General features: G+C 33.0%; 1 protein-coding gene across 6 annotated transcripts in view; it reads left to right on the top strand.

The window, feature by feature from the left end:
• LOC117120514 overlaps positions 1-12,677 on the top strand; it is a 36,459-nt gene that overhangs the window by 13,499 nt on the left and 10,283 nt on the right. For 4 of the 6 annotated variants that reach the window (XR_004447374.1, XM_033265523.1, XM_033265524.1 and 1 more), the window contains 3 exons: positions 11,021-11,533; positions 11,785-11,898; positions 12,259-12,303. Coding sequence is in view for 5 of the 6 variants with exons in the window: in XM_033265523.1 (XP_033121414.1) it covers positions 11,021-11,533; positions 11,785-11,898; positions 12,259-12,303 (672 nt within the window). In the remaining variant the exon portion in view is untranslated. Of the gene's footprint in view, positions 1-8,503; positions 8,714-11,020; positions 11,534-11,784; positions 11,899-12,258; positions 12,304-12,677 lie in introns of all 6 variants that reach the window. The other 2 variants (XM_033265525.1, XM_033265526.1) reach the window with 2 other exon arrangements.

Raw genomic sequence — 12,677 nt, 5'->3', positions numbered from 1 at the left:
GTAACGTCTCGTATCTATTGTCGTGACGTCATGGCTCGCTGGCTCACACTTGTGATATGTCTCGCACTTGTGATCAAATAACACGCTGGCTCGCACTTTGGCAACACTCTTTGGCAGTCAACTCGCCCCTAGAAAACCCGCCCTTACAAACTTGCCCCATAAAAAAATGTACACTTCTAGACCATGCAGTCTTCAAAATAAAAATTGTAACCTTTGGTAATCAACTACATTTTCCACATACATAGACATTTTTTTCAAACTTTATTAAAAAAAAACCTAAACCATAATTAGACACTTTTTGACAAAAATGAAAAATTACGACTTTGTTACCCAATAAGAAGTGTTCTAATATAGACAATGGGTCGTGTCTCATATTATTTGTTATACAGTAGTTTTATTATTCATTATTTTCACTTGACTCGCATAATAATTTTGTTCGAAGAACATTTATATGCAGTTGTACTTCGCAGCACTTCACTTGCAATTTGCAATTTCTAGTTGTTGATGTTATCCATGACAGTAATACGTACTGCGAAATGCTAGGCCTATGAAAGTTATTGGAAATTTTTATTTCAAATTTCACGTAAATGGTTTATAACATTCCCTGCAAGTTCGTCGTTCAAAACTGGTGCCGAATCAATGTTTTAGAGCCTCCCATCAGAGCCATTAATAATAATAATAATATTAATAATTGACCGCAGAAATAATATCTAATAATATTAATAATTTTAAAAAATACGTAGACCTATTCATTGGAGCTAAAAACTAATTTATTTTAGTTCTCAAATATGTATATTCTTTATGTTGATTTATTAATTAAATTTTCACTACAGGGTATTTTACAGCATTTATTTATTTATTATTAATTTTTTTTTCTTGAATTTTATAATTGAGGGCCATTTTTTATTTCTTGATTCAATTCTTGCTTATACAGTATTTAATTATTTGAAGATTAAAAAAAAAAATATCATTTCTATTACCGAATTTTTCATTGGGGCCATTTTTACCTACCTGTCTTATGGGGCCATTTTTACCGAGGTCATTTTTTCCGGGGCCATTTTTTCTGGGGCCATTTTTTCCGGGGCCATTCTTACCTACATTCGATGTGAAAAGCACTGAGCAGTGGGTTGGGGGTCATTTTTTCAATTATATTTGTTATAATTCGTCGCTCACATCACAAACTAACACAATTAAATTCAATTGTGTTAGTTCGTGAAATAAAAAAAGCGCGTCAAAATACGCGCTGTTGTCGTTAAGGACTTTTTGTGTGGTAAAGTTGTTACGGACTTTTTGTGTGGTAAAGAATACAAAATTGCTTGACAACCAATACGCGCTCGTTTTGACGCGCTACTGTGATTTCACGAACTAACACAATCTACTTTGATTGTGTTAGTTCGTGATGTGAGCGACGAATTACTGTATAACTATGAGACTTTATTATGAAAACTATAAATTAAATGCACATTGAAACTGGAGCTAAACAAATATTTATTTAAGTGTAGCACCTGTAGTTTGATTCTACATGGAATTACACCTACTCATCATATTGTATGCTTTTTTTTGTATTTGGACAGGCAATAGCCTCAAAATACTGTATTTAATAATGATAATAATATTAGTGTATATCTGTATAGCGCCGGTACAAGATGCTCATGGCGCTTGATATGTGGACCAATAACACAATAAATTGATATCTTACAAAAAGATTTTCAAAAAGAGGATAAAAGGATATTCTGATTTTAATGTATCAGTTTAATAGCAACCTTTTAATTGCACCTACAATATTATGAAAATTAAAAAGTGATTGTATGCTCATGATATAAAACTGGACTTTAAAACCAAATTTTTAAAATGTTTTATGAAATGAGTTAAACTGAATGCATAATTAATGATGCACCAATAGTATAATAATGATTTCTGACAAAAAGGAATAATATGGTGAATAATTCCCACTTTAGTTCTTTTTAAGGAACCCCACGCTTCGTGTCTGTCTATGGGTTCCATGATTTCCCTTTTCATTCATGGTTATTGTCAAGAAGTATTCTGTCTGACTTTTTACATGCAACAAAATGGAATGTTGACAATAAAAAAGGTAGACAAAAGGTCTGCATCATGTTTTGTCTAGGGCCTAGCTAGCCTTGAAGGAAAGCCTAGCCTAGCCCCAAACTTTGGAGCTCTAAAATTTGGGAATTTTTTTTGGAGAATGAAGGCTAGACACGCTATTCATCCCAATCCCCTAAATCCACCACTGCTTAATAATATAGATGTATTAATAATACAGATACTGTATTTAAGGTACAGTATAATTATTAAATTGTTGAGTAGATATTGTGATTATTATTATTATAATCATTTATAATTAAATATCATATCATATTCCACAAATAAGATTATAGATAGAAGATGATTCACCATAGAAGTGCATCAAAGATTGGCGAATTCAAACAATTCTGATTAGAGGGGCCCAGAAAATATATTTCCTGGAAAGAGGGTCCAAAGACCACCTTAGCCCGTATGAAATTGTTATGTCTATGACGCTTCTTTAGATGGACGGAAATGGCACTGTTAGACTCAAAATTTAAATGCAATTTTCTTTTATCCTCTATTTATTTTTAATTTTGTAAATTTAAAGGCCCACTTACCCCAATTATTCTGCCTATGTCAAACGTATTTCATTTCAACACATATTCACACTGTTGTAAGATAAAAAAAAATAATGGAATTGTGAAAAATTGGTCAATAAATCTAGCGGACACCACAAAATGTTTCGTGGACCCTTTTGACTTGGCAGCTTGTAACCTGTTATTAATTGATATTTTTGTTTTTTTCTACTTCATACTATTTTTATAATAATTATTATTGTCTTTGATGATTATATATTTCATATTCTATTTGTCTCGTGAGTGGATTTCCCGTACGATTAAAAATCGGTACTGGGTTTGGTCTACAGGACTTCGTGCTTCGAACAGGTCATTCCATTCATAGAAGAAGCCTTTTGATGGAGAAAGTGTACCTATTAGCAAAGGTTTTGCCCAGATCGAAACTAACTCCGGCTATATAAAATTGATTATAAGATTGAAAAATATTAATCTTATTATTGTAGTACACATGTAAATTATTGTTATTTATTTGTTATGTCATTATACAGTATTTATATTTAAACTTAATGTATTGTTTAGGTATGAATTACTATATCCATGTAAAATTAATCTTATCAATTAAAATTGTATATTTTAAATAATATAGTAGGCATAAAAATATACGATAGTAGTCAATATGCTATTATTGCATTACGTTTTTGTAAACTCACCACGATGCATTAATGTTATTTGGTCAAATAGGAGAGTTACACTATATCAGCTTATGTAAGGGGTAATAGCACAGATGCACCACACAAACACACCCTTCAACATGTTACACATTTCCAAAATTAGTTATAGCAGTATATTTTACTTGATATTATCCATAATATAATGATGCTCATTTTAAAACCTATGGACACAATGCAAAACTGATGCACTCAATAAACATCTGGGATTCAAAACTTACTGGTCTAAATAACTTAAACAATATATCAAGTTTTCGCAGGCATGATGTGAATATCAATTCATATTTTATTAATTTGAAAGGAAAAAAATTACTATTCCTCATTTTTCACCACACGGTTACAACTTATCAAAGTAAAATGAATCTTAATGTTTTAGTATTTTTGTTCTTTGATTTTATTGTACAAGCATTTCTAATTGCTTTCCATTTTGTAACTGGTCTGCATTCAATTGTAAAATAAGATTTTAAAGTTGAGTTGAAAAAAAGTATTTTACAAATGTAGGTCTTGCTACACATGTAGTACAGTAAATTGGGGAATCAAGTCAATTCATATACTTTGCTGTATATCGTATCTTTTTGTAATTCTCTTTATTGCAACATACATGATACAACATGGTAGGAATTACAATATAGGATTCAAGAAATAGATTTTTCTAATCAAGCTTTCTTAACTACATAAATTCATCCCAACTCCTACACTACAATACAATTCAATAATTAATTTAATAATAATAAAATTTAATTTAATAATAATAAAATGTACAAAACAACTATATCTTCAGAAAAGGTTTTAAGTTTAGAAACAAAAACATTCCTTGAACTGATCTCATTTAAATCAAATGGGTAACAAATTCCATAGGTTTTCACCGAAAATAGTAATTCTAAATTTGTCTAAATTAGATTGACGTTGGATATGGATACATTAAAATCATCATTGAATCTTGCTTTATAGTTATGTCCAGTGTTATTCGGATAGACCATGTGGTAAACTATATAATGAAGAGTGGAGTTGCATGTGTGCTTGAAATAATACAAAATGTAAAAACAAATGAGAAATTGATGTACAATCATTGAAGGTTGACTTGCGGAACATAATTGTATTAAAATATAATAAAACTGATATTTTGATAGCTCCTGCTATCTTTATTAACATTAATGTGGTAAGCTATGATTATAGTATAAACCTTACATATATAAAGACAAATTTGAGGTTACAATATAAAGGTGCTATATGCGCTCTAAAACTGGAAAATGTAATGCATCTGGCATACATGGTTTGAGTACATGATAATTGTTTCAAATAATAAATTGTCCCATACCTCCAATACCATAAATCAAAGTAAGTTTAATAAAGGAGTTTATATAGCATATTTAATGTCTCATCAGGAACATAGTGCCTTTACTTAAATAAAATTCCAGCTTTCATTTTAATCTTATTGAGTCTGAAAGATGTTCTTTAAAATTAAGAAATTTATTTTTTGTTAGGATATGGTGGATCAGCAAATTGTATGGGAGAAAGTGCAATATCTGGTCATCGACAGCAGCAACCCCCACCAACAAGACAATTGTTCCTGCCTCAACAGCTGCATCAGCCCCAAGCAGAGATGCTGGCTTATCAATATTTAATCGGGAACCAGTTGATGCCCAATTCGTTGGGATTAGATGTGCAGGGTAATCACATGATGCAATGCCTTCAAAGGCCATTCCCAGGTAGGCATATATTTTAATAGCATTGGCTAACTCGTACACTAAACTAATGGTCAATTTCAATACATTAAAAACATGAAAAAATTATTTCAATTAAGTAAAAATACTAGACCAAAGGGGAAATATTGGAAACTATAAACTTTAAAAGAAATGCAGTTGGCAGATTAATTAAATAAAAATATGTTTTATATATATAAATAGTTCAAGTAGCAATATTCACTATAATCAAAATGTTCCATTTAAAACATTGCAGAACACAATTGTATTAGAATATAATAAAACGTATATTTTGATAGCTCCTGCTATCTTTATTAACATTAATGTGGTAAGCTGTGGTTATAGTATAAACCTTACATATATAAAGAAAAAATGAGCTTACAATATAAAGGTGCTGTATGCGTTCTAAAACTGGAAAATGTAATGCATCTGGCATACATGTTTTGGGTACATGATAATTGTTTCAAATAATATACTGTCCCATACCTTCAATACCATAAATCAAGGTAAGTTTAATAAAGGATTTGATATAGCATACTTAAAGTCTCATTAGGAACACAGTGCCTTTACTTAAATAAAATTCCAGCTTTCATTTTAATCTTATTGAGTCTGAAAGATGTTCTTTAAAATTAAGAAATTCATTTTTTGTTAGGATATGGTGGATCAGCAAATTGTATGGGAGAAAGTGCAATATCTGGTCATCGACAGCAGCAACCCCCACCAACAAGACAATTGTTCCTGCCTCAACAGCTGCATCAGCCCCAAGCAGAGATGCTGGCTTATCAATATTTAATCAGGAACCAGTTGATGCCCAATTCGTTGGGATTAGATGTGCAGGGTAATCACCCGATGCAAAGCTTTCAACTACCATCCCCAGGTAGGCATATATTTTAATGGCAGTGGCTAACTCGTACACTAACCTAATGGTCAATTTCAATACATTAAAAACATGAAAACATTTATTTAAGTTAAGTAAAAATGCTAGGCTAAAGGGGAAATATTGGAAACTATAAACTTTTAAAAAAATGCAGCTGCAGAATAATTAAATAAGAATATGAATTATATATGTATATAAATTGTAAAAGTTAATTCACCATAATCAAAACATACCATTTAAATCATTAAAACTATCAATTTTAAGAGAAAGTGTAATTATATTAGTTCCTATGCATGTAATGCAATAGGAACTATTGTAATCACTTTTCACTGTTTTCCCTGTGTGTAGTGTGTAGTGTGTGTGTGTGTGTGTGTAGACATTTATGCAGATGCACATGCATAAAAAAAAGTTTTCCGAAACATAGTCAGGGCTCACGTTAACTGGTCAGCAAGTCGGCATGGATTAAACTATTTTAGTTTGGGGGCCAAAAAAATCAACTGCTGTAGGCATGGGCATTTTGAATAAGGTCTAAAATAAATAAAAGGTTTTAATACTTGCTGAAATACATCGTTTTTTCATTTAGATCTTCATTTTTCACTACCTCCATGCGATTTTTTTCCCGTTGTATGAGTAGTCATATGAAGGTACTATATCCCCGACAGTTGGCTATGCAGCAGTGTACCCGTTGACAAGTGAAGATATAAAGGCAGCCGACTGTCGGGTACATAACGACTATCTAGCTTAGGCTTTCTACAAAAACATGAGGCCTAGTTTAGTCCAGTAGCTACTGTGATGCGAGGGTGGTAGATCGTTTAATCAATGATATCTTGTTATCGTTTAATACATAAAATACATTTAAATAATGTGTGTAAAATTTAAGAATGCACCACGTGGGTCGCTTTCTTTAGTGACAGCAGCAAGGCTAGGTCTAGATTGTGTACGTTCTTCATCATTGTGATGAAAACTTCGGGTGACAAACGATTGGGCCCAACTGGTGTGGATGATCTTGCCCAAGCTATTTTCAAATAAATTGTAGTCTAGTTGGACACTGCCAGCTCCCCCACTCCTGATATCGTTCCAAACTACTGTAAAATGAAAATACTGTATACCTAGCTAGGCCAAGGCCCTAAGCCTACACAATTTTTTCAAAGAAATTTGCTGAAAATATTACTGTAATTTGCCTATCAAATTAACTTACCAATGTGGTCTAAAATCACTATTTTGGGCCATAAAAACTCGCCCTGAATTTTTCAACTACCACACAAATTTGACCCAACCATATTTTATGATTATGTCATTTATGATGACTTAATCAGAAAATATGGTTGGTTAAGTCATGTATCATGCATAGGAACATTGACGCCTGCAAGGCTCTGGGTCATTCCATGCCAATTCAACATGGCCGCGGAAGTCACCGTCTATTGTAACTTAAGTAACTAAGAAAAATGTGAAATTTCAGCTCAATCGGACCCATACTTTCCGAGATACAGGTGTCCGAAAAAGTGGGCGTGGCACCCATTAGAGCCGCCCATGACGTCGTTATTTGGATTCTTTGAATTTTTAAGTGTCATAACTATTTTTCTAGGTCACCTACAAAGCTAAAAAGCATAGTACTTGCTCAACTTTTTGTGTAGAATCAGATTCTGCATTCAAATAATTACTTAGAAAAATACTTTTTGAATTATGCTCTGTCAAACATGGCTTCAGAATGAACGTGACCGAGCTTTCAGCTATTTTTCCTCGCCCATATCTCAAAAACCAGGAGAACTAACCCAAAACTGTTTTTGATTTCTTATACCCTACTAACTTCAGTGTAAGTAAAGTAAATATGGATATAAACCAAGCATGAATACTATCCAATAGGTGCCTCCCATTATGGTCCAGCCAGAAATTTGACAAATAAATGTAGTCGCGTTTGGTGGTAGAACCCAATGTGGATTTTGAAATATCAACTTAAAAATTTAGCATAATAAAGTTCAATATATGTTACAATCATAATATTAAAAACATTATTGTATATTTACCATCTTCTTGAAATATTTTACATGTCAAAATTACACATAATTGCTGCCAACGTGGTCGTTATTTTGATTCTTTGATTTTTGAAATGTCATAATTTTTTATCTAGGTCACCTACAAAGCTAAAAATCACAGTACTTTCTCAACTTTTTGTGTAGATTCAGAATCTGCATTCAAATAATTATTTAGAAAAATATTTTTTGAATTATGCTCTATCAAACATGGCTTCAGAATGAACGTGACCAGGCTTTCAGCTATCAATGCTTAAGTGGTGAGCTATAGTTGTAGTATCAGCTTAAATGTATAAAAAATAATGAGAATGAGCTCTAAAACTGGAAAATGTAATGCATCTGGCATACATGTTTTGAGAACATTATAATTGTTTCAAATAATAAACTGTCGCATACATCCAATACCATAAATCAAAGTTAGTTTAATAAAGGAATTTACATATTATATTGAATGTCTCGTCAGGAACACAGTGCTCTTACCTAAATAAAATTCCAGCTCTCATTATAACCATCTTATTTAATCAGAAATATGTTCTTTAAAATTAAGAAATTTGTCTTTTGCTAGGATATGGTGGATCAGCAACTGGTATGGGAGAAAGTGCAATGTCTGGTCATCGACAGCAGCAACCCCCACCAGCAAGACACTTGATCCTGCCTCAACAGCTGCAGCAGCCCCAAGCACAGATACTGGTCCGGAACCAGTCGATGGCCAATTCGTTAAGATTACCTGTGCAGTGTAAACACCCGATGCAAAGCCTTCAAAGACCATCCCCAGGTAGGCATGTATTTTAAAGGCAGTGGCTAATTCGTACATAATCTGATGGACAATTTCAATACATTTAAAACATGTAAAAAATTATATCAGTTAAGAAAAAGTGCCAAGCCAAAGGTGAAATAATGGAAACTATAAATTTTAAAGAATGCAGCTGGCAGATGTGTATAAGAGACAGTATTAAGGCATGTCACATGTTTTTCTCAAATGAATTTTGATAGTCTATAGACAGGCTGTAAAATTGTGAGAATTTTAACAGGTTGTTGTTTTATGGAATATTTTATGACACAGTTAGTTTGATTAAAATTGTATGGTTTGGAATTATGGATCAGAAATTACAAAATAAGCCATATTTTGATTTAAAAAATAGATTATAATTAATAAAAAAAAAAAACTGTCTTGTAAGTAACATATAAAATACAAAACCACCAAAAAGAAACCCTTGTAAATTATTTTTTTATTTCTTAGGTGGAATGCAGGACTATAATTACCTACATAGTAACTGCTTTGAAATCACGGTGGAGTTGTCGTGCTGCAAGTATCCGCCGCCTTCTCAGCTCTCGACGGAATGGGATAATAACAGGGAAGCTTTACTGGCATATATGGAACAGGTATAGTGTCCCACCTCCCTTTAAAAAAAAAAAATCATTCATATTATGCCTTTTGTTGATCATTTAATTAATTATAATTAACGTGTTGATTTGATTCAAGGGAAAAATTGAATCTATGCGAATATTCAAATGTAATTTCAGTATTACAGTTTGCCCTCCAATTTCGAGACCACTTTTGGGACCTGAAAATTCGGGGTGGTCTCAGGGGTTGGTCTCCAATTAGAGGGCTAACTTTGTGTTAAAAGGTTGAAGATTGTTATTTGGGTTTTTGGAAATGTGGTCTCGAATTAGAAGGATCTCAAATTGGAGGGTGCACTGTATCATTTTAATTTTACAATTTAAAAAATCTATTTTAATACAGTAAATTATGTTTCTTTTCTCTTTTTGCATCAGTGTAGTAGTTGTTTTTATTGAATATTTTATAATTTGTTCTTAAATGCTCATTGTATACTGATTATCACTACCTCATTTATTAATAGGTACATAAAGGGGTGAAAGGTGTGGTGGTAGACGATGTTGATGGTGTTGGTATTGCTAATGCTGATATTGTTGTCGACGGTATTGATCATAATGTTACGTCCATTACCGGTGGTGATTTTTGGCGCCTGCTAATTCCAGGGGCCTACGCGATCAATGCTTACGCTGAAGGGTGAGTGTGAACCGTTAGCAAAACATGGAGCAGTGGTTCTCAATCTATGGATTGCGACTCAATATTGGGTTGCACTACCTCAGCCCCACCATGGTTGGGGCTGAGGCAAGAAAATTTATGATTATGTTATCTCTAGATGGTCGGAAAGGACACTCCTAAACTCAAAATTTGAGTAGAACTTTCTTTCTCTCTCTATTTTTAATTTGTATTTTAGAAAGTTTAAGGGGGAGGCGTAGCCGGGCCGGCTAGGCCCCCTTGAATCCGCCGCAGATTGTGGTTGGTGTTTGCCTTTCTAACCATTATAAGGAACTTCACTTTATTGCCCTTGTCATAGGAGCCAATTATGTGGGACACAATGCCGATTCTCTGCTCGCATTATATTTTGTAATTGATCTGACTCACTAAAGAATGTATTTTTAATTATGATTAAAAGTGAAATTAATTCAAGTGATACAATTATAGTCTTAAATATTATGTATGCTTGATAGTTCTGAAAAGAACTGTTGTTGTTGGTTGAGAATATCTCTTTTCAGAACTATCTATGTGGTGTACCGCAAGCATTAATATATATTATTCAGTGGTGGTGCCAGCGTCTGAATCTGGGTGGGGGGGGGGGAAGAGTGTACGATTTGGGTTAAGGGAATTTCCCCGAAGAGTGCAAAGTGGGCGTGGTTGGGTGTCGATTAAAATGTTTCAAAGCAGTCCGGGGGGCGGAGCTCCCCAAAAATATGACAATTTAGGGGTTTCAGAGGCTTAATTAATCAATTTTATCTATAGATAGTCTACTACTATGTAGAAAATATATATAATATTTTTTTCCCCTACAAATTATGTTTTTCTTTTATTCTGGGGGGATTTTCTGGGGGTAAAATTCCCCCCTTGCCCCCGTAGCGCTGCCACTGATATTATTACTTCGCCATGCAAACCTTCAAACAATAATCATAGTCTTGTTTCATTGCACTTTAGAAATTATATCAACTGTAGATTTTTATTTTTGATGACTTATTAATAAGAAGCATTGTACTTATGAATTACCTATCATCACAACAGAGAGCAATTTTAAGGAGCTGTTGGTGGATTTTTCAAGATGGTATGATGGACTTGGATACATCAATATGCTGAAAGTTCTGTACACAGATCATGTGCCAGATTATACTGATTTAATTGGAGCTACTAAGGGGATGCCCTTGCTGCAAAAGTTAATTGGTTCAGGGAATTTGAGTTCAACAAATCTCGGTATCCTGTACGACACAATAAAAGTAACTGGGCAATTTGGCTTCAAATCCAAAATTGTACTTCAACCTTTACAAAGACTCGAGGAACATAAAGTGTCTAAATTCACGCGATACAAACAATTCCTGTTAAAACTCGGAATGAAACTGACTAGAGAAGATATAGACATGCTTGATGCACGACATAATGACATGCCTTTGTTAAAAGATTATAAAGACAGCTGGCATTTGATACTGCATCTAGAGCAAAGGAAGGGGCTTTGTGAAGAAAACATTGGAAATTTCATTGAAGGATTACCAAGTTACTTGGCTGTGAAAGCTTTACTTGAAGGTATGGTTGGCTAAAGGAGAAAAATTACAAATTTTAAATAATTTTAGAACTAATTTAATATTTAGTTACATAATACCTCATTTAAAACAATAGGAAGATTGTAAGAATTGCTCAATTTGTGGCATCATAATGAAAAGTATTGCATTATTGTAAAGAAACGAATCCAGTATGGAATCGTTAGACCCTGAATGACAATGATTAATGTACCTGGCCCTCTTGCCTCAGCTCAAACTTGTATCTTTTATATTCAGACTATTGTGCTGTGTTCTACTGTAGCTATGTATGCTGTTCACATTCTCAATTTTTGGTTTCTTGTGCAGATAGCAGAGAAGCATCAACATCGAAACGACCAATGTTAAGTGAAGGTATGTACTGATGATATGTTTTACTTGACAATGATATTTGAAATTGCCCAATTTGTGGCATCATAATTAGATATAGCTACATCAATGTGACTAATGTATACAAACTCATCATATCATTCTAGACGTGCCTTGCTTTGTGATTGGTTGAAATCCACTGCCCGATTTTTGAGACCATAAAAAAACGGATCTACATTACTTATGGCAAACAAATCTTTAGACCCAAGTGATGATGATTCCTGTGGCCCTACCGGACCTCAAGCCTTATTACTGTACCTTAAACTTACAGCTGTGCTGTATTTGTTATGATCTTGTGTAGCTATGCTGTTAATGTTCACATTCTCAATTTCTGGTTTTGTACAGGTAATGAAGAACCATCAACATCAAAACGACCAAAGTTAAATGAAGGTATGTACAGGGTGCTAAACTATACAGTATTTTACATTTGACTTTAATATTTGAACAACAGATGTAAATAGAGCTTTGTCTGAAATTAAATTTCTTATGAAACTACAAGTTTTTGTTTTAAAGGAAATATAAAGATGTGAATTTAAGAAACAAATTTTGAAACTTCTTGGAGAAAATAAATTATTTTTTAAAAGTTAAGAATGAAATGAAAATAAGAACGAAAACTGAGATGGATTTTAAAAAAATGTTCCATATTGGTCTATATGTGAATGTTTATGTTTTTTTGAATAATGCGAATAAATGTGGCCTTTCCAGAAAATTATTTCAGTTTAGTAAAATTGCTAGGCCTAAGGGGAAATATTAGATACTATGAA

The sequence above is a fragment of the Anneissia japonica genome, unplaced genomic scaffold (assembly GCF_011630105.1).
Source record: "Anneissia japonica isolate Jap-2015-1 unplaced genomic scaffold, ASM1163010v1 scaffold288078_len52975_cov122, whole genome shotgun sequence".
Lineage (NCBI taxonomy): Eukaryota > Metazoa > Echinodermata > Crinoidea > Comatulida > Comatulidae > Anneissia > Anneissia japonica.
Note: the sequence above shows the minus strand (reverse complement) of the source record. Positions and strands in the feature narration are given on the sequence as shown.